A 24,305-nucleotide genomic window follows, 5' to 3' on the forward strand; every position below is an offset into this window, starting at 1 on the left:
TTCCAACTTCTAGAATGGCATTTCTTCTGTGAGAGATGCTAATTTTAATCTCTTTCTTTACCTAATAATGAGACAATACCAAGCAGACTGTCATGTAGCATGACATAAGCTTTTTTAGATATGATAGATGTCTGAAGAAGTCTTGTGCAATCGCAGTAATTATTGCTGTTGTAAGATTCCCCTTAGGATAAGACTTGACACAGACCTAATGACAGGCAAAACTTCACACAGACTTATTAACAAACAGAGTATATGTACTGAAAACAGAGTCTGAAAAAGTCAAAGTTAATTTTTTTTTATTTATTTTTCAGTTCTGAGTTTCAATTAATAATATTTTAGAATAAATAAATACCAAAATACATATATATCATAAGAAAACTCATGTTTCAAGCTATCATATGTAGCTTGAAAGAACAAAAGTGTTATAAAAATGTTAACTTATTTTAAGGCTTACATGAATAAAATGTTCATGATTGAAGTCTTATCAATCCATTATTGTATTGTGTGCTTCTTGCTGCTTTGTTTTTTCTTAATGAGTATTTTTGCCAAATGTTTATGGGATATACATTTTAAAGACATTTAACAAACTATATGATATTGTTTATAAATATATTTTTTTCAGAGGCTTCTTACTTTATGATATTTAAAAAAATATTAAAAAGTATGACATTTATTAATATTAAATACAACATTATGATATTTTCAGCTAAAACCTATTAGAAATCTTTTAGTCACTCTGTGTTACACGAAGATAATTTGAAATGTGGTTGGATAGATGAAGAATAATTTTCATACTCTGACAGATTGAAAAATATATACAATTGATAACCTATTAAATTGTTGTGTTCTTTTCCTGTACTTATTTTGTCATCACTTCTGATTGCCAAGATGCTAATCTGCTAAGCAGAAGCAGTCTCCTTTTATAATTAGCTTGATCCTTGGTTTATACAATTATAACAAAGGTTTTTGGGAGTAAACAATTCCTTGTTTCAAAGAGTAGCTGCCTTTTATAAAGACCAGATGACATTACAGAATTAAATCAGTATTGATTTAATCTAAAAATTGATAGTCATAAGTAAAAAATAAAACAAAACCAGAAGAAAACCCAAAACATATGCAATGTATCTGTTATAGAGTAAGAATTCACCAATTTTTTAAATAAATTAGATATCAAGAGTTGGAGACTTGAGTCTTGAGAATGACTGAGTTGATTTCTGTGGGCACTTCCAACTGCTTTGTGTACACTGCTCACTACCAGACAGACTGTCTGAATGAAGCAATCAAGTGTTTTCACCTCTTTCCTTCCCCAGACTGTTCCTCCACCCCTACTATTTGTAAAACACACTGGTGAACTAGTCTTTGATTGTTCAGTTATTAATTATTTGGGTCTTCCTTAGGAAACAGAGTGGAGTTTCTATTGTAGCACAGACATAGTGAAATTAATTGATCATTGGTGAGGAATAAGCTTTCCTCCACAGTCATGATAAAATGTTTTTTATAACTGAGTTCACTGAAGCACCCCCATGGTCACATAGCAGTACTGGTCTCTTCATTTCTTTTTGCTCATATGAAATAAAAATACTAAATAATCTCAAGTAATTGCTGACAGTAACAGTGAATTGTGAATTAAACTGTATGTCCTCAGTGTCAATTGTAAATGAAAGAGAAAACAGTCTTCAGTCAAATTAATTTTGTCTGATGCAACCTGCATAAAGTGGATTAAGAATACTGAGGAATAGATTTTGATGTTTGTTACATGAATCACATGATACTTTGATTTTTTTTTTTTTTCAAGAACCTTTATAGGAAGTAGAAAAAAATATTAAAGAGGAGCCTGCTACTAGAATTCTAATTTAGACTTGTGTTTGAACTCCTTCAAGTTCTCAGATAGCTACTGCTCACTTTGAATGCATTTCAAAAGCATTTCAGCATAAGATTATCTGTTAAATGCATTGTTTTCTCTAGGTATATGAGGCTAATTCTCCATTTCCTTCTGCCCTGCACTTAGTTTCATTCAGATGCACAGAATAGGTAGGGATGACTAGCAAACTAGAATTATCCACCTGAGACAGCTTTATTTATACTAACTCTACAGCACTGGTGTGCACCAAAGCCAGTTTCAAGATGTTACAATGTAAGCAAGATACATGAGGTTGGAATATTACAGAAAGTCAAACGCAGTAAAAATAAGTGTCACACATGTTCCTACAGACTACTTCAGTTTTCTATACATCTAAAAATAATCTATAATTGATACTAAAATAATTTTGAAATTAAGTCTCTTGTGTTAAAAATATATAGGCAAAGAACTAACATTTTTATTGTCAAGATTTTTGTTGAAAATAGTTTATTTATTTTCCTACCCAACAGAAACCCATGAGATGCCATCCATCCCCAGTTTTGGTTTAAAGAATTGGTTTAGGAGCAGTTTCAGTGCACTGTGGAATGGTCCTATTTCTCTTAGAAAAGCTATTTCTACACAGTCTGTTTAATATCTAATGAAATAGTAATCAATATCAAGATTACATTTCAACAAAGAAAAATTTAGCTGGAGAGATGTGACCACCCATGTACCTGTGGTCATTTGATCTTAATTTCCAGTTTTGCAATGCACAAATGACTGTCATCACCATTCATCCTTCAAGATTTATCATAAATGTTAGACATAAAAGAGATATTAAGTATTCTGGAAATTATGATAATAGAAACTGGCAATACTTGTACTTCAGTGAAGATGTGTGGCTTTGATTTTGTCTCATAAACATGTTGCTGGCATGAGAGCCTCCCTCTAGGGGCACCATGTTGAGCAAGTGAAGAGAGAATTTGTTGGTTCTTTCATTTAAGAAGGATCATTTTTAATATTAAGAACCGCACTTAATCGTGCTTCTTCAGTGACACTTTATCCAGTGGGCAGTTAATTATTGAAAGAAAATGGTTGAATATCTAGGAGTAAATGTCTCGTAGTCTGGATTTTGCAACCTATACAACATTTTTCTCACTGATCTGTATTTTAGATTTAACCCTTCCTGACAGATGGACACAGAGATGCAATTAAATGCTTGGTATGATTACATAATCCAAAGAGATTAGCATGGCAAACTGCCAGCAGTATTCCCATATATTCAGTCACCTCCATGGAAGAAGCAGAGTTATGGTTATTCATGTCATGTGCTCTAAATGGAATTTATTCCCATTTACCCTATGTAAGGTCTATTTCCTGATTAGATTGAAAATCCTTGACAGACCCTTGCAATCTCAAATTGAGTGCTATGTCCATCCTGTTGTAACAAAGAGATGTTCATAAACTTTTGTTTTCTTACTCTGGGCTTCTTGTGATGCATTTCTCACTTGCTATAACACCATTAGCATGGAGCTAGATTTGAGCAATATTTGCAGTAACACTAGGGACTATAAAGCAAATACTTAAATCCCTACCTTTGATATAAATCAATTCCAGTGTAAATTGGATTTACAAGGAGTATCTCACTTCACATGACTGCATTCTATATTTTTGAATTTGGGATACAGCAGTTGGGACAATTGAAGTCAAAACCTTATCAGCTCCTGAAGAAGTTTGCATTTTTGTTTTCTTCTTAGCAAACAGGGAAGATGAAGTAAAATATTCTGTAGAGGAGATGGGATTAGTGTTCAGTGAGGCTGATCTGTTTTAGCTTTTCTACAGAAAGTAATGTATCAGAATTCTTGTTAATACGGTACTAGTACCTTACATTCCTTCTACTTTCTAACAGATAGCCTGTTACGAAGAAAACTGATGACCATCACTGATGTGCTTTCAGGCCACAACCCTTATGCCATATTTTCCCTATGATCAGTGAAGTTATTCAAATTTATACCAGCAAAGAAACTCTGTCATAGTCAAAGAAACAAAGGAATACCTGATGCAATAAGTTTGATCTGCATATATGCCGCAGGGTAGATAACTCTAACCAGTAGCCACAAAGATTAAAATAGTCTTCTCCCATCTCTATTTGGAGATCTAATTTAATGATGTTTATGCAGAGGCCTTCTTTATTCTGTCTCTCCGCATTGTAGAGCAGCCAGCTTGCTCTCTGCTTGCCCTTTCCATGCCAATGGGCACAAGCAGCTCAGTCATTTCTCCTTTCCCTTCTACAGTCATACCATTTACTGAGGTTTGCAGGTGTGCTCTTTCTGTTTCTTGCCCATCATGTATTCTTGATTTCTTTCCTTGCATGCCATATTTGCTAGTCACTTGTATTTGATAGTCAATTATGCGTATTTAAATGCACAGGAGTATACGAAAGTCTGAACTACCATTATCTTGCTGCTTAGTGTACCCAAATCTGTTGGTTACACTAATACTGAATTGTGTGTCAGACCCAAAATTTCCATGTGACAAATACCTGGAAACTTGGTTATTATTCCATTCACGAGTTAAAAATATCCTAATATCCTATCCTGCTTTTAAAAAGGACACATCCCCTGGGCACAAAAGAGCATTCTAGTAAATGTTCCTATGTGATCTAACATCTTTACAGTGCAGACTTCACTTGATCCTAGTTTTGGGATCTCAGCATTTAATTTCTGAGGCATTGGGTTTTTGCTAGAGCAGTACAATATCTGTTATTAAACATGGTTAAGTCTCTCATGCTGTGGATTTTTTCTTTTTAAAAACATGAATACTCTTATTTTCTGTTTAATATGAGCAAATACTTGTGTTTGTGTTTTGTTCTGTGTGTTTTCCTATGTGCATCATGTAGGATAATGATGTTAAGATACCAGTGGTAAGCCTAGAAAGAAATCTAAATGCAACTGATGGTATGAAACCTTCCAGTCTTCACTGAAGCATTGATCGAGAATGTCTCTTTGTCATGGTTTGACCTCAGCTGGCAAGTAAGCACCACACACCCAATCGCTTAGTCCCCTCACAGTGGGATGGACAGGAGAATCAGCCGGTTAGAAGTGAGAAAATTCTTGGTTTGAGATAAAGACAGTTTAATAGATAAAGCAAAGGCTGCACACACAAGTAAAGCAATGTAAGGAATTCATTCACCACTTCCCATCAGTAGGCAGGTGTTTAGAACCATCTCCAGGAAAGCAGGCCTCCATCACACATAACGGTTACTTGGGAAGACAAATGGCATCACTCAAAATGCAACCCCCCACCCCACTCCCCACCCCCACTTCCTCCTTCTTCCCACAGCTTTATATGCTGAGCATGACATCATATGGTCTGGGACATCCCTTGGGTCAGCTGGGGTCACCTGTCCCAGCTCTGTCCCCTCCCAGCTTCTTGTGCACCCCCAGACTACTCACTGGTGGGGTAGTGTGAGGAGCAGAACAGGCCTTGACTCTGTGCAAGCACTGCTCAGCAGTAACTAAAACATCCCTGAATTATCAATGCTGTTTTCATCACAAGTCCAAAACATAACACCATACAAGCTGCTATGAAGAAAATCAACTATTATCTCAGTCAGAACCCTTCCAACTACTTTCAGATCAATTTCTTCGCCTTCTCCCATCTACCCTGAATAAATGATTAATATTCTTTTAAACTGTTCTGCTAAGATAGGCTACAACAAAAGGATTACTGGGAGGCCAAGTGACCTTTTGCTCAAGTTTATACTGTTTTATTCCACAAATACAGACTGCTTTATTTCAAAAACCTTTCCTTGTTTTGTTTAACTGAAATTTCTACACCTCTTTTCTGCTGTTTTCATTTCCATCAGGGCTCCAAACAAAATCACTACAAAGCCATCTCATGCTGTTACCACCTTCAGTGCTGATAGAGGATTTCTTACGAGTGTCAACAGCTCACTACTTCGGTTTACTTTAACTGCTTCACTCTGATTTTGAAGACAGAAATTTATATGTTTTTTTTATCCTCATGAATAGCTAATTTCTGTACTTCTGAGTGGAACATGACTTTGCTCCATGATGTCTCTGTCTCTTGTGCTTACACTGCAGATGTTTTTTAAGCACCATGTTCCATAAGTTGTACACTACCAAGAACAGGTGTTCCTCAGTTAGGTTTTTTACATTGTATTAATCAGTCTTAAGAGTCTGCAACACACATGTCAAAATTATTAACCAGATCAGTGATGAAACAAGCCTTATTGAAATGCTTGCATTTGTTTCTCATGAATACAAAAAAATTATTTGATTTTATTAGGTCAAATAGATGAAACATGGCAGGAAGTAAATCACAGATTCATAAAGTACAAAATATTTTCTTTCACAAAGTAATCTTTTTTTATACATATTCAGACAGACGTTATCATAGTCTCCTGATACCTAACTTAAACTTCTTGTTTTGGCTTCTTTTTCGATTTTGGTTTTGGGAATTTTTTTTGTTTGTTTGTTTGTTGTTTTTTTTTTCTAATCTTCCAAGAAAGAAATTATAGTGTATTCAACCTGACAGTTTCACAACTTCTAATTCAAACTATGAGGGTAATGAAGGTACCTCGAAATGCATGTTAGGTTTTTTTCTCCAAAAGCAGGAAGACTAAAAATCTATTTTATTTTGACTGATGAATCCATATGGACAACTTCAGTTCTCATATAACCAATTGACTCCAGGTTTTTCATTTGAACAAAATGATTCATATATCAATCTAGCCATGTTTTTAATCCCAAAGTGTTGGAGTCTTGCTGTCTATAACACAGAAGAAAGAGGACTTGGTGAAAATTAAAGCCTTGCATAGACATAGTAAACATGTTAAAAAGAGGAAATCTGTTGAAAAAAATTGCATGTTGTAGTTACATGGGAAGAATATGATGGTGTTCATCTGCTTAATCCTTTGTCTTTTGTTACATTAAGCAAGTGATAAGTTTTAAACTTTATTTTTATCTGAATGGTCATTTCAATACCTGTATCAGGTATAGCTCCAATTTCACTTTGCCTTTGGTTTCTATAAAAGTCTATTAAGTAGTCTCAGTTTGTTTTCAATGCCGGTGTGTAACCACAGAACAATAGCAATCAGCTAGAAGTTTGATTAACTAGAAGGATACTTACAGAATGTCATCAGGAAACTTTAATTTGGAAGATTATCCTATTGTCCCATCTCATTTTCAGTGTGGCTACGGTGAACCATGACATTTCTTGAAATCTAAACCTCTGCTTTTTTTATTCCAAATGCTCTTAACAGGAAATATTTTAGACATTGGATTTAATTTTTCCTAGTCACTGGTAACTACTTCTGAATGCAACTTTAATATACATTTGCTGAACATTTCTGTTAAAATTTTATACAGAATTAGTATAAGTATACAGAAACGTCTTTGAGCCTTATTGTTTACAGTCTGAAAAGCTTAATCTCAACAACTTCCCAGAGGTTTAATTTCATTGTACCTTTCAACAGGATAAAGCAAACGACATGGAAGCTTCTTGCTTTGAAATGTTTTCTTATAAGCAGAATAGCAAGTACTATGTAAAAAGAAATGTTATAACTTGCCACTGAAGTTTTTGGTGTGTTGGATTAAATATTTAACTAATTTTAAAGTTGTAGCAACATAAATAACAGATTATCATTATGTTAACTTGTTGTGTAAGATAATGATGAGTTACAGAAGAATTCAAATAAGGGCTTTTCTCTAAAGTTAGAAATGGTGAGACATCATATATGAAAAGGTACAGAATAAATTAAGCAGGAAGCCTTTTTATTGAACTCTATTACTGTCTGTGACCCTCAGGACATAAGAGCTACAAAGCACTTGCTCTGCCATTTCTATGTCGAATAGTTAATAAGGTTCCCTTCCTTTCTTTCTGGTCATTTAATCTCATTTCAGAGAAAAGTGTAAAATTGTATGCGAAGGAATGTTATACTGTAATAGCATATACCTAAGTTTCATATAATGAGAAATATACCATCTCCAAAAATGTTACCATTTCTAACAGGTAAATATGTGGAATAAACAGATTAAATATTTTACTGCTCTTTGACAATATTTCATAACATTTACGGAATTTTTTATTTCTAAGTGTGTAAAAGTATTTGGTTTGACCCTCAACATTAAATAACATTAGCAAAAACATTTCTTTATCCAGCACAGTATTGTTAAGCTTCAAACTAATTTGAAAGTAGAAAGGACAGTTACACTGTAGCCCAGACTCAAAATTATGTGTGTTTATATTTTACAGATTGTTTCAAAGGGATTTATTAAAAAGAAGAAAAAAAACAAAACAAAAAAAACCCAAACAAACAAACAAAAAAACCACCCCTGAAAATAAATTGTCATAATGCTTCCATTAAAAACTGCTTTTATTATTACCCTCAGAGATCATCACAGTTACCTTTAGAATATCAGAATACAAATTCATGGACTTTCCATATTTTAAAAAGTATATGTATATTCATTTCAGGTAAAGAATCAGCTGATCTTTGAAAGTCACTGAAGATAAAGATTGTTTAGGATTCCAGTAATACTATTAAGAAACACATTCATATTTTCAATGTTAAGGTAGTATCTGTGAGGAACATGTGCTTAGGTATTAATAAACATAGTAGTTTCATAATTTCATGTTGGGAATTAATAAATAACTGTTGTTATGATAATTTTAAGGGAGGATTAACAAAACTTAATGTTGCGCCCAGTTGTGTTAATACAAGGGCTCCCTCCAATGGTGACAAGTTACTTCAGATACAATTTATTGCTACATATGGATGAATGAAACAGAAAATAAGGTGGATGTAAGAATTAAAAAAAAATAGTGTTTCTCGTGATTTACGTTAAGATATTTTTAATGCCTACATTAGTCCTACACTGTGACATCTAGACAATTATGTACCTTTTCATTTCAGATTTGTTGAACATGAAAAAAGAAAAAGAAAAAAAAACAAAACAACCGAACAAACAAAAAAACCCCACTGTTTTTATTAACCACATTTTCAAAAGAGCATGGCTAACTGGTGATAGACCTCTGCTGGCTAGCAATAGCCATTCAAGGGCCCTAGACTCAGATGCTACCTACACTCCCCCACAATGCTGTTGAGTAACTGGGGTATTCAACTGCAACTGCTGCAAAAAGAAACCCATAAATATTTGTTGTTAGCTTATTTTTTTAGATACCAAATCTTACCCTTCTACATCAATATGAAACTAATCTGTTTCAAATTTTGTTTCTCAAAAAACCAAAACAAATTCCAAAACAACAAAACAGAAATGCAGAAAACATCTCTACTACTGGGTCCATTCGCAAATGTCAGCTGTCAATTTTCATAAATTACCTGGTAAATGCAGTCTCATCCTCTCTTCATCCACTTCTGTATGTATTCTCTTACATAAAGGTATGATGATATTCCTTACATAAAGTGAAAGGCAAAAATAGAGAAAGAAACATGACATAATAACCCAGTGAATAAAACACTCACCCAGTGTGAATAAATACCAAAAAGCGATAGATGGAAAGAATATTGATACAGTTTACCCTGTTATCTTGTTTCTGACTGACACTGATGAAAAACTGTAAGAACAGTGTGAAGGTTTAGTGAATTCTTACCAAGTGTGCTTTCCAAGCCAACTGTGATACATAACTTACTATTTCCCAGAAAGAGAAAAACTTAAAGATGACAGAAGTGGTGCAAAACTGCACCACCATCACCAGTGGCACACACCAAAAAAATTGAATTTTTTAGCTTTAAGATAATGATTGAAATAAAAAGTCTGAAGAGGAGATATAGGCCCAGCATTTTTAAAGAAAAACAAAAATCTGGCCAAAGGTAAGAGAAAGGAGAAGAGAACACTGAAAAAGGAAATGTTTCAAAAGACTCAAACATCAACTTAATATTGAGAGAGTATTGAAAGGAATATATATCTCTGAAGGGTGGTTTGTGTGTCAAGTTTTTGGTGCACGTCTGCCATGGAGGTGTTAACACGTTAGCCCCCACAGCACGGAGGAGGTAGACCTAGATGTCTGAACCTCACAGAGGTTCCACTGGAATTTCAGTCTGGTGTCACATTATGATCTTTGGGGTTTTGCCTTTTTGCCTCCCACCACCTGGCTCAAAAAAAGTCCACACAAAAACTCCATTTTATAATGTGAACCCAATTATCACAGAATCTTGTGTTCAGGTTGGAAGAGACCTCAGGAGGTCATCTGGTCTAACACCTGTAATTAAGCAGGGTCACCTAAAGCTGTTTCTCCAGATGGAGGCTGCACAACCTCCAAGGGCAACCTCCTTCTAGGTCTCTGAAAAAAAAAAAAAAAATTCTTTACTGTGTAAAGCTTTCCTTATGTGCAGACAAAACCTCCTGTGTTTGAGTTTGTGCCCACTGCCTCTTTTCCTATCATGGAACACCACTGCAAACAGCCTGGCTCCCTCTTATTTGTGTCCTGCTTTCAAGTATTCCCCCCCTGATCCTCCTCTTCTCTATACTGAACGGCCTTTCATCCTGTGAGTGATGCTCTAGTCCCTTCATCATCTTCATGGCCCTTTCAAGGACTCTCTCCAGTTCGTCCATTTCTCTCTTATACTGGGAAACCCACAACTGGACACAGTACTCCCAAGTATGGCCTCACCAGTGCTGAATAAATGGGAAGGATCACCTCCAACTATGCACTGGCCATATTTTGCCTAATTCAGCCAAGTTTACCATTAGATTTCTTTGCAATAATGACATATTACAGAATCACAGATAATCTAGGTTGGAAAAGACCTTGAAGATCACCTAGTCCAACCATTAACCAACATTATGGACAGTTCCCAACTACACCATATCCCTCAGCGCTATGTCAACCCGACTCTTAAACCCCTCCAGGGATGGGGACTCCACCACGCCCTGGGCAGCCCATTCCAACACCCAACAACTCCTTCTGTAAAGAAATGCTTCCTAATATCCAGTCTAAACTTTTCCTGGCACAACTTGAGGCCATTCCCTCTTGTCCTATTGCTTGTTACTTGGTTACAGAGGCTCATCCCCAGCTCTCTGCACCTTCCTTTCAGGTAGCTGCAGAGGGTGATGAGGTCTCCCCTCAGCCTCCTTTTCTCCAGACTAAACACCCCCAGTTCCCTCAGCCGCTCCCCGTTCGACCTGTGCTCCAGACCCTGCACCAGCTTCATTGCCCTTCTCTGGACACGCTCGAGTCATTCAATGTCCTTTTTGGAGTGAGGGGCCCAAAACTGAACACAGGAATCGAGGGGCGGCCTCCCCAGTGCCGAGTACAGGGGTGAAATCCCTTCCCTGTCCCTGCTGGCCACGCTATTGCTGACACAAGCCAGGATGCCATTGGCCTTCTTGTCCCCCTGGGCACACTGCTGGCTCCTGTTCAGCCAGCTGTCGATCACCCCTCCAGGTCCCTCTCTGACTGGCAGCTCTCGAGCCACTGCTCCCCAAGCCTGTAGCGCTGCTGGGGGTTGTTAGTGATTCATGTTTCTATCTAGAAACTATCTAGATCGTTACTGAAGAAGTTAAATAGTATTGGATAGAGTACCGGTGTACACTGTTCACTAATGGGCCCCACATAGCTTTTGTGCCACTTGTCACCACCTTCTGGGTCCAGCTGTTCGGCCAGTTTTCAAATAATGAAGAATTAAACTCACCAGTTATGTTTACGCTTTTACTACACTTGTGTACAATAGCCAAGGGTTTATTTTGCAGAGTAAACAAATGAGATTGCTGACAGGACATCTAGCACAGAGTGTCTACAGAGATGTTTTCAGCTTAAAAAAATAAAATAAAAAATAAATAAATAAAAACGTAGTTTCTGAATTTCACCTTTTACTTATATTGAAGCTTGTGATATTCACCTTTTAATAAAAATTATAGTGACAACAGTCATCCTGCTTCCACATTAATGTTGCCAAGGAGGAAGCTGCAGTGATTAGGAGGTGGGAGATACAGGTTTATATGAATGTCTCACCAGCTACTCCACAGTGTGTTGAACATTTAATCTTCTTTAAAAAATTTTCCTATGTGAGAGTTGGTGATAATCACAATTTTTTCAAGTGTTTTGACATGTATAGTGGTCTCATTAATTTTAGTATTTGTTTCCTTGCTTCTTTTTATTCTTTAAAATTTACTTGCAAATGCTTTTTGTTCAGGCTCTTTCAAGATAATGCTTCTTTGTCTAATATTATAAGTGAAACATAGATTCACTGCTTACTTAAATCTAAGTACACAGTGACTTTTTTAGGAGGGTATTGTCAGCAAACAAAGCACAACAAGAGAATGCAAAATAACATAGCATAAAATATAATCCGGTTCCTGGTTAAAGGTATGTTATTGCTTGCCGATTCTGTTATTTTGCTTGAAGTTTAAATAATTTGGATTAACCTCGTTTTTTATATTTATTTTCAGAGGAACATTGAACTAGTTTGCAAGTCTTTGGGAAGACAATTTTAAACAGTGCTCAAAAGAGGGAACTATAAAAGGAACACTTTTCAAATTTATAGAGAAATTGAGTGTATTTAATTCGTGTTATAGAGGAATTTCACTGGTCATACCAATCTTCTTGGTGAACATTTTAATTATATGATGTATTTCTTGCATCCTTCACATCCTTCACAATACTGTTTTTATGGTGTGAATTTTAGGAAATGTTTGCTGTTTAAAAGCTGGAAAACATCCAGCACACTTCTATGGTGCTATAATTTCTCATTGTTACATTAAAAAAAAAAAAAAAAAAAGCTTAAAGAAGTTAAGGAGAATGAATAGACAAATGACAGGACCATGTAACAGGACATGGCTATGAGCTAGGTAATATAAACATGAGAAAAGAGAGCTTGAGTTTTTAATCTAAGAAGAAATATCAGTAGACAGCAAAGAGGATAAGGTCACGATTATACTGGTCAACTAACCACTTCAGTACATAAAGCATTCCCCCTAATGTGCTGCCATAAACTGTAAAAGATACTGCAGGTGGAAATTGAAGTGTTTCAGAGAATTCTTTTGGATACTGACTAATTTGAAATAGCTAGCTATAGTTTTATCTATCTATCTATCTATCTATCTATCTATCTATCTATCTATCTATCTATCTATCTTTAAAAGATATTCACTCTCTGCCTGTTTTTCATCATAATACATGAGAGTACTTCAACTTGAGTTGTTCTGTAATGAGCAGAGACACAGTTTAGTAACTCCTTAGGAAGGGAAGCTTTCAAAGATACTATGTACAATGTAATCTTTAATTAAATAATTTCCTTTTCTACATTTCTAGCTTATCATGTGTAAAACTATTAGTAGTGCAGTTGCAAAATAAACAGTGTTTTGGAACATTCTGAAGAGCACTCAACAGTCTATTTTTGTCATTTGTAATTTTAATAGCACTCAGAGATGGCTAGAATTAAATGTGAGAATTGTATTCCTCTTAGTAAGGAAATAATTTTCTGTAAGAAAAAGCTAGTATTTTGAGTGCTAAAAGCTAGAAGATTCCAATTCTGAACTCTCGATCTAGAAGTAGAATAAATTATACTTTAATGACAAATTCTATAGAACAGTGAATTAAGAGATATTTAAAATATGTTGAATGCTATTCCTTAAAACATTCTTAATGGACTGCAAAAACACTGTGAAAAATATAATTATAGATGAAGTAGTATTTGCAATCTGTTTTCAGAGATTTTAAATCCTTTCAGGGAATTTTAAAAATTTTGTTTAGTTTTTGTTTTTCAAATAATGTGTTCAAATGGAATTGTACTTTGTGAATTGCATTGCTCAAGTTTATGATATTAAATTATGAATTCAGTATGCTGCAAGCATCTGAAATCTTTTAAGCAAGCACGGTAGAAGTTTCTGTATAATAAAAAAAACCCTAACAAATGAACAAGGAAAAAAAAGAAACCAAACTCCATTGTAACTCAGGAAGATGATAGATTGAGGGAATCACTGAGTGAAAGGGCAAACATAATATCTTGTGCACGACATCTATATATCTGACAGTAATTAGTCGTGGTTGCAGCATGACAGTGACTTTAATATCCATCTACTGTTTTTCTTGGAAGTCATATTATTGCTTTAACTAGTCAGATATTTTTCTTTTGACCAGTCAGATGATCTGCACAAAGTGCGGATGATGTAATTGCATTAGGATTTGCCAGATAGAGTAGTTTCCTACTGAAATAGTGCAAGATATTACATGCAGTGGACATTAACTAGTACAAGAATTTATGATGGTTTTCTAGACAGGAATTTTTTCTATCTGGTCTATATTAATCATGTTGTCATTAATATACACCAGACTTCTCTGAAGAAAATATTATAATCAGTCTTATTTATGAATATGTGGAACTGCTGTGTGGTTTTGTGAATTTAAGATTACGCTAGTATAGTTCAACTATATCCTCAAACAATTCAGTGACAAGACCTGGTGAAAAATACAGTGAGTAACTTACAGCACAGGGCCCCTCACTAAGACGCCACTGCTAGTATTTCATAGCCAACAGATCCATTCAGTTTTGCATAAATCATTGATTATAACCAATAAACCCTAAAAAATTTTGATAATCTTATCTATGCAATCATTTTCTCCTAGCCATAATTCCAATTTGCAGGTCAAGTAAAAGGAGGGCATTTTCTGGTACAGTGTTTTCTGATCAGGGTGAAGGAGATTCACACTGATTTTTTACTTTACCTGAACATTTCACATCTGCTGACTTTCAGGACCGACTTCAAAAACAAAACCTAACAATAACTTCCCACAGTGGTAATAGGATGAGAAGGAAGAGTCTGAAGGTTTGGATTCTTGTGCAATGAATATTTAATTGACATTTATGTTAATTGTACTGTGTGCTAGGTCAACTTGAATACACACACCTTTTGTTACTGACATGTAAATAGTTAAAGCCGCTATATGAACTTAGATATAGCTTAGAAGTTATGGGAAAAAAATTATATTGAACTCTGTTCTCAGAAGAGCTCGATATGGATTAATCTTGCAGCATTTTTAGAGTAGTATGAATGATGTTCTAAGGTGAATAAATTGCCAGTAGTCTGCTGGGATTTCTATTCCCTTTGTGATGACCCTATGCATTATTACCAACTACCGTTTCGGTATGTGTCATAAGCAGAAAAACTTGTACAGGCAGTTTGGCTTGACAGTGTTTCCAAAGCATAACCACCATCATGCAACAACATCAATTTCATATTTCATATGAACAGCTCTTAGTTACTTCAAACTCTTTTTGCTGGTTTTGGTAGTAGAATTGTAAAACACATGAAGAAGCTGGGACCCTTCTTGAGGTACTCTAGTACCTCACTGCTAAACTTTCCCTTCTGACAAAATTATACAGGTTGGGGTCCTCTTCCAGTTCTTGTCATTAAACATAAAATGAGAATTTGCATCTAAGTATACTTATTTAACATAGCAATATTTGTATTTAATATAAAGTAATATTTGTAATGAATATTATTTATTACTATGGGCACACAATACATGTAAAAACACTGCATATTATTTAGTCATATAGTATGTTTTACAGTGAATATATAGTATATTGTAGAGTAAAAGTTGCATTTGTAAATAAGTATCATCTGTTCTTAGGTGATCTAAAATATGGCTCACTATACACAGTGCATGTCTCATAGACAGCTTTACCTGTGGGGGACATTTTGACTGGCTGAGGAAGTTTTGGACATGATGCTGGTGCTATCCCTGTTCTAAAAACATATTTGCTTTATGGATAGGTAATAGAGAAGGAAACAAAGAACTTTCTTTTTCCCTCACGTTGATGTAAGCTTACCTGCACAAGCATTCTGAGGTTTGTGATGCCCTTCTACACACAGGATTTAACTTTTATTAATACAGTCCAGTGCACATGTGTGATTTCTGATGCAATAATGAACTGAATAATTCTGTATTCAGAGCAGAGTTAAAATAATTTGGGGTAAAGAAACCACAGGGTTAGAAAGGGAGTAAGAGTGTTAAAACAAGTTTGAGAGTAGGCCCTCATTTCAGGCTTCAGTACAGCTCAGGGTATTTTCCCTTTGTGGAATACAATAGGCTGTGAAGAGCTATCTACTTAGATACCTATACTGCTGAGTGCCCCTGCTACCATTTAAGGCTAAACTGTAATATAGTATTTCCAAGTTTCAAAACCTGCATTCTTTGAGAAAGATGGTATGTCTCCATGCTATTAAAAAGCATTATAATATAGAATCTGTAAGACCATCAACTAAGATTCAGTAGGCAGTTATATTATCAGGGATTAGCTTTACAACCTTATTAACATTTATGCAAACAATGCTTATTATGTGTAACATTCATATTAACTGAGGGTCACACTGAGACTTTAACCATGAGATAGCTGTGTAGGTTGTATAACCTAGAATAATGGCATGTTCCCTTTGAGTGATTTGGTACAGAAATGAAGTGATCTGAACAGTCTGAATAAGACAGGGGTGGGAGGAGGAAGGCTCATTATATGGTTATAACTGTTACGTGTTTAAATGATTGTTGGATTGGACAGTGAAATAGTAATTGCATGCTATGGTAAAGACAGTAGTGTTTCTGTCACATTGAATATGCCTCTCCTCTAAAAAGCCTACAAGCTACTTCCATAGGCTTCAGATATGCCTTTAGTATTTTTGGTCTGGAGGAAAAGCTGTCTGATTGCCTCCTCTTGTGAAAAGCTTTAAAACTGAAAAAATTCCCCAAACCATGTATTTTAACCTTTAGAGAGTTAAAATCAAGAAATAAAGACCCATTTAATACTCAACTTCATACACTTTAAAATGTGTTCTTCCCAGATAAAAGCTTTGTACAATGACAGCTAAAACTATTGATTTCTAAAATGACCATTCTGAATGATTTAAGGAATAGTTTGGATTACTTTCTGGCTGGTACTGAAGTCAAAAAACTAATTTTAAATTAAGAACACATGACTTAAATATGCCTTGCAGTAAAAAAATCAAGAAATATTCATTCTGTACTCAAAACTTAACAACTAATTTTCATGAGATGGCTGCCTTCCAAGAATGATTTTGGAAAAAATTTAAATCTTAATTGAACACTTCATTTGCTCACAATACTTACTTCTGGGACCTGGGTTCTGGTTCAGTCAACAAACTAATTGGTGCTTTCATTGGCAGATGTGTTTGTTACAGACTACAAGTAAGGATTTCAAGGGACAAGAGGTCTGGAAGAGTCTCACCCTCCAAATAGTAACTCTTCTCCAGTGTTTGTTACAGTGTGTTTTCACCTTAGCCCACTGTGAAAGTGAAAGTACAAAGCCTGAGCATGAAAGTGGTGTGGACGCTCAGTAACTAACTCTCATTGATTATTTTTAGTTTAATAAGTTAGCTGTAATGAGCCCGTCTACTAGCTGTTCTCTTTTTTCGTTTATTTTCCTTTTTTTTTCTTTCCAATTAAGTGTTCAGACATAATTTAAATTTTACTAGTACAGGGAAGGGAAGATGAAAAGACTTGTGTATAGGAAGGTAAATAATGAAATGCAATGAAGTTCACCTCTGCTTCAAAAACTTATGGAAAGCTACATACCTGAAGTTCTTCTGCAATTGCAACATCTGTGGTTTATAACTATAGCAACAGTATTGTCCATATATCCAGAAATGTGTATGCTTTTCAATTCTGATAACTAAAATATTTCAGAGAGCTATTTTTGTCTATTGGATATTTAGATTCAAATGTTCGAACAAATTATTTCTGCTTGACATATCACAAACAGGCAATGAGGAAAAAAACCCCACACCGCATCTGAATATGTAACCAACAAAATCAGAAGATATTCTCCAGTCTTTAGGATGCTAAATTTAATGATTACAGCTCTTTAGATTTTTTTACATTTCTTTATATTTCTTTATGTAACAAAAAGAGAAACTAGTCCTATCAGTTAAATACTGCCAAATAAGTTTCTATGGTAATACTTTAATTTTTTATCTCTGACCTGGGAAAGAAATGTGAAATTTAGATTTTTCTTTTTCAACAGAACACTGAATTAAAACCCTTTCATAATGCTCTGGTTTTCTTAGTTGGAAACCAGTCTTTCAACAGCATGGTCTGTCAGTATGAGAACTTTTTGGATTCAGCCTACTACGTATCTAAAACACAGATTTGCAGTGGAATTTTTCTAGCCTTTTGGTAAGAGGAAATCATAAAGCTTACTCTCTTGTCTTAAGAAAAAGTATTAGACAGTACGGTAGGTAAATTGAAATGCCAGGATGTTCTACACATTTTGTGAAAACAATGTTTCATTTTGAAATGTTTCATTCACTTAAATTTTAGATGTGAGATTTTTCAGTGTGGTGTCAGTACTAAATGTACGGATGACTTAACACATGATCCAGAAGAATGATCAAGAATGATTCAACAGTTATTCCTATGGAATTCACTGACAATTACCTTTTATTTGTGTGCTTTACTGTTTGCCAGATTAAGTTAAAAAAATGAAAAAATCAGCAATAATTCCATATTATGCAATGTATTCAATATGGATGTGGCTGATCTCTTTTTCATTTTCTTGTAGGCCTTTGCTGGAAACACAAATGCAGACAGCGTCATATACTATAAACTTCAGCATTCCATTAAAGCAAGATTTCTCCGTTTTGTGCCTTTGGACTGGAATCCAAATGGCAGAATTGGAATGCGCATTGAAGTGTATGGATGCACATATAGTAAGTGTTTTGGTGAATCAGCTAAATGAAATGAGTATTAGTCACTGTCTTTTGCTACCTACATTACACTTGAAAGTAGATTTCTAAGCTTAAATTTGATCTTGAAAAAAACTGTTTCAGTAAGTTTATGTGCAGGCATCACTGTTTCTGCATCATCTAACAAAATGTGATCCTTATTTTTCAGTTCTCTCTGTGTTGGAATGAATGGAATGAACATAATCCAATAACTGATTTACCACAAATTCTTTTTCTGATAGTCTTAAACTTCATCTTAACATGGTATACCTTCTACTTGAAGGGCAAAATGGAGAAAATGTTGTTTTAAATATATATGGTCTTGGTCCTGAGCCAATAAGAGAACAAGTAGGTAGACCCAAAAATACACAGTTGAAGGATACTTCAAAGTTGTTATGTATTTAAGGAGTACTTATGGAATAATTTGTGTGTTATTAATAAAACATTATTAACTGATACAAGTATTTGGAAGACAAATGCATAAGTGTTATTGTTGTTTTGATCTGCTGGACAGTGTAAATCATCCTGTTTTCTTCCTGTTACAGTTCTTCGTCCCTGGACTTCTAAAGCAATATTCCTCTTAGGAAGTTGTTTACTGCTTTTTATTTTCCACATCTTTTCTCCATGAGGGAAACAGTTTATTTTAAGTAACCTCTTTAATTACTTGTTCTAAGTACTTTCCTCTGTTGTTTTTGGTAGGTTTTTTGTTTGATTGTTTGTTTGTTTGTTTTTTCAACTTCTGTTTAAGTCATTCTTTACATGGCTGATCTGTTCTGAATGGTCTCCATGTATCTCTCTTCTATTCCCATTAATTTGAACCAAACATCAGTGAAAAGCATCTCTGGGCTTTCTGCCTTAAATTTGACTTTATAAAATGAGTAAAAGATTATGAACTAAGGATATTGACAATTTCAACCTGGTTGCAGGAGATTAAGTCACCTTGAAAATTAGGTAAAATGTCCCATCCCAGAGAACAGACAGCTCATGCCAGGAGAAGGGTGTGAGAAGCTAATCCCACAGAGAATTCCGCAAGAACATGGGAACATGACTTATGATTCCTATAACAATATAAGTATACTGCTGTAAGTGAGAAATATGGCCAAAGTTCAATTTACCCTTCACTTTTTTAAGTACTAGGACTACTAAAAGTTAAAAATGGAGGCTGAACAGATGACTTTATCATTCCCAGCTGAAAGCTCATCTAAATATCTCACCTGAAATCTCACCTCTGTGGTACTTGATAAGAATACTTTCTTTCCTGTCTCTAAGCTTCATTGAAGGTCAGTCAGCTTTGCTTCATCCCAGTCCTTTACATTGTGCATTCGACAATTTTGAAATCATTACACAAAATCTTGTTCTCAAACATTTGTAAACTAAGCACATGCCTAAAATCTAGATTTTAATTATCTATATTCACTACTGTAATTTTCTATATCACACATTGCGAGGTATCTTATGACTTTCTTCTGTGATATCCCTATTGTCATGCTGCCAATGGAAAAAAAATCTACAAGTCTAAAGAACAAAAAATTGACAGTGTCCATGTTACTAAAACTAATAAAACATACAAAATAAGCATTACACAGTTAAAATATTTTGTGTGTTGTCTGTAACTACTTTTGAGGAAGATTATGTATTTTTCTGTCTTATATGGTGCAGGATCAATCCTATAGCTAGTTTATGGAAACAAATCAATGATAAGGATCATCTAAGATTAAGCTGAATTTAAAAAGAATATTTACTTCATCCATTATTAACTGTAATGCAGTACATAAAGAACATGATAGTGTTAAAAATACAGAAATTTTTTAAGCTGGTTAAGATTTTTTTCTGTATTAATAATGTTGTAAGTTCTTGAAATGTCAGTGTTTTTTTTTTTTCCTGTGTATAAATGCTTTCATGCCAAATGAATTGCAGACTGTTTATCATACCTTTATTTACTTTGAACATCTAGAATTAGCATGTGCTTTTAGAAGTTCAATTCAGTGGTTGATACTGACAACAGCAAGATTATAGTCTTGCAGGTCTAAAATATATTTGATAATTTTGAAGATGAATTCTTTCCCTCCAGTCTTTTCCTCCATTTATCAGACACATGCAGAACATGTAGTTATTGTTACAGTAATTATGCCTGGCTGTTTCTGAATTGCTATGTACTTTTCCAGGTGGGATTGGAAAATAAAGAAAAGCAGAAATGTCAATGATACCTATTTTAACTTTGATTCAGATCCAGATTTCCCATTTCTCATTCTTCCTTTCAGAGAGATCTCACTGGGTCTTACATTGTAAGACTAAGCAGGTCTCTTTCCATTTACCACCGAGTATGTGGGCTGTGTTCTGTATTCAAGTGCAAATGCAATAATTTCTTCTTTCAGTCTTATCTGTTGCAAATTCCACAACTAAAACTAAAACTGCAAGAAAATATGCAGTGGATCTCACTATTCCATAAAGTGATACTGAAAAATGTAAATTAAATATTACATCCAAAATAAGTCATTATTGTCTGAATTAAGTAATATTTACAGGACAACAATTGTCACTACTTTCAATTTGCTGCCCTGTTGTCCTCCAGCAAAACACCTGCTCTGAATACCTTAGCCTAGTATCCTCAGAACTAACATTTCCCTCCTAATTACAGTCTCAGTGAGGTTTCATAATATCCATGATAGATATCCATAGGATAAACCAGGTTATTATGATTTTTGGTTTTGGCTTTTTTTTTTTTTTAATTATTATTATTATTATTATTATTATTTTAACACAGAATACTTTTTTACTATAAAGTTTTTAGGTCAAGGACTGCCATATTTTGTATGTATGTAAAGCATGCATCCAGAAGCAGTCCTTCCATTTTTGCTTCTTAGCTGGAATAGAAAGACTAATTATGGCTAGTCAGTTATGGAGTTAAATGAAACACCAGAAGAGTTACCCCATATTCTTTCTATTTAGTTTTTCTCCTTCCTCACTCTGCTACCTCTGCCATGTTCCTCAGTTTTCTTACTCCTGTTCTACAGTCTTTTTCATGTAAGAAAGACAGACATTTTCTACCTCCAGGTCATCTACCTGGCTTCATGTGAACTGATGAAATCTACTTGTGTCATGACTACTGCTTCTAAAGCCACCTCAGCCCAAAATGTCTCTCAGCCTCTGACTGTTAGTTCTTCCTATTTAGTGTGTGAAAAAGAGACTGATGAATCTGTACAGACATTTCCTGTCTCTTGTTCCTGAAATGTCAGATTGTGACAATTAAGCAATGTAAAACAGAGTTTAGGTTAAGCTATCCCCTGGCACTACGAAAGGGAAATTATAAGTCTCTTTGGTTTACTCTTTTCTCCCTTAATTATAATGCTCTCATTCCATCCACTGAAAACCAGTAGGCTAAAAATTAAAAAAAAAAAAAAAAAAAAAAAAGGGTCCAAAAAGATATGTACCACTGTATTTAGAATTGCATTCCTGACTATAAAAGTGAATTCAATAACTCATTGAAACTTATTTAATTTGGGGTTTTTATTAAATTATTTTAAATATTAAGTGAAATTTCAAAATTAAAAGAGAATTAGTTTAAACTAACCTTTTCTACAATGTCAGCCAGAATAGCTTTGAAATGGGTGAGTTCAAAAGTTCACTTAAACTGGCATCCTGTTTCTGATGGTGCCCCAGAGTGGAAACATAGACCAGAGTATAACTCAACTCACTGGTGTGGCAATGCTTTTCTCAAATAATCTACTGCTTTCTAACAGTTTCTGCCTCAGGGACTTATTAAGACAGAGTGATATTCTTGAATTTAATAGCTCTCAATGGATTTTTATTTTTATTAAATCTTCTAATCTCTTTCTGAACCCAAGTAAACCTATAGCATCACATCAAGGAACTGCACAGCCTTAGGATTTTGAGAGGGAATAAGTATCTCCTTTCATTTGTTTTGAATCTGCCCTAAAATAATTTTATTTGGTGCACTCTTGTTTTCTGTTATGATAGTTGTGATTTGCACATTGTGGACAAGTCAGGCTCGAATTTTCTGCAGAAGTTGCCATCAAAATCTCTCTTCTCACTTTTTGCACTGTCCAGCATAGTCTGCATGTACTGGGCCTTGTCCTTCTTGGTTTTGCTGCTGTAATGGACCATGAAAACTGATACAACTCTATACTAAGCAACTGTTTATAGGCATCCTCAGAAGAAAAAAATGTGAACATTTCAGAATATTTTAAAACATACATATGACTTTATATACACTAATTTTTGTTAGTCTGTTCTTTTAATATGTAGATGTGATAAAAGGAACTAGCCAAGAAGCAGCGGATTCATTATTAGCTCACCTTTGGCTTCTGCTCTTACACTATTGGCAAATACTTTCCTTAAAAAATTACTTAATAGTATCATTGATTTCTCTTCTCTTTCTAAGCTCAGCTTTGGAGGGATCCCAGTGCCTGGAAAATCAGGGACATTGTCACACAGGAACTTTCATGGGTGTTTTGAAAATATTTATTACAATGGAGTGAACATTATTGACCTGGCCAGGAGGCATAAATCTCAGATCTACTTTGTGGTAAGAGATTCATAGTTAAGAAAGAATAAATAAGTAAAATAGAAAAAAAGAAAAAGACCACAGCCACTTTCATATGTAACCTGTTAACACACAGTTCTAGTAAAATCTCTGTTGTTTAATGAAAGATAAATCAAGGAATCACCTAATTGGGTTATTTTATATTTGCTGTTGTACAGACTTATCCAGTAGACAAATCAGCACACACTTTATCATTCATGTCTTTAACTGATATTTAGATGCATGTGGTATCTCACTCTTGTGTGGTATCTCACTGTTGTTCATGTACAAAAGCCAGTGAGTAAAATAAAATGTTTCTGAGGTAACTGAAGCTTTGGCATTTTTTTTTCTGTACCTGACTAGTAAGAACACCAGCAGTACATTTAAAAAACTTTCTATTGCTGAGGACACTGAACCACTCTGTTTTCTCCAGAGCATTATAATTTTGGTAGATAAATACTGTTTGTCAGTTTATACAGCACTTTGTCTGAGGAACTGTAGTTTAGGTTGGTGGGTTTAATGCATTTATTGTGACATGGCCAAAAGTTGTATTAGCCAAACCCCTACCATTTAGAGGAACAGTTCCAATAACAACCAACTTTCTTCTGTGTCACGGAAGGTTTTCTATAAATTTTGGTAAGTCCTTTGTTTTTTTTCTGGTAGTACAAGAGCCATCTCTATTTGCAGTATTTATTTATTTATTTATTTATCAGCAAGAAACAACAGAGATAAGATGGAAACAATCAGTTCAAAATAATTAACAAAATATAAAATTCTGTCAAGCTCCAAATCTTTTGATTTGGACTTCAGAATATGAACAGTCAAATTTGATTTTCTGTTGCAGAAAAAAATGAATGACAGGCATCTCTTTTCATGTGAAGCTCATCTGAAATACTCCACAATTAACTAAACTCATACCTTTGTATAATATCCTATCCACGATGCTGATGGATGTTGGGGAGAGGGTAGTCATAGGAGGCTCTGTGTGGACTAGTGAAAGGGGAACTATGAAATTATTGTCATAAGAAATTTCATCATCTTCATCTCAAATGATTTAAATTGTTGTGCTACTTTCAAAGCTAGGACATGTTTTATAATGTGCCAGAAAGTATCTCTGTTACCACTGAGTCCTTGCTAAATAGCCACTTTGCTGGTTTGATACAGTATTAGGCACCTGTCCAGATAACATGGAAGAGAA

At 34.7% G+C, this 24,305-nt stretch overlaps 1 protein-coding gene across 1 annotated transcript in view; it reads left to right on the top strand.

The window, feature by feature from the left end:
• Nucleotides 1-24,305, top strand: part of LOC113490019 (contactin-associated protein-like 4) — a 234,238-nt gene that overhangs the window by 130,782 nt on the left and 79,151 nt on the right. Inside the window, exon 4 of the mRNA XM_026866169.1 lies at nucleotides 18,402-18,549. Coding sequence (XP_026721970.1) covers nucleotides 18,402-18,549 — 148 coding nt within the window. The remainder of the gene's footprint in view (nucleotides 1-18,401; nucleotides 18,550-24,305) is intronic.

Source organism: Athene cunicularia (assembly GCF_003259725.1).
Source record: "Athene cunicularia isolate RWA chromosome Z unlocalized genomic scaffold, athCun1 chrZ_part2, whole genome shotgun sequence".
Taxonomy (NCBI): Eukaryota; Metazoa; Chordata; class Aves; order Strigiformes; family Strigidae; genus Athene; species Athene cunicularia.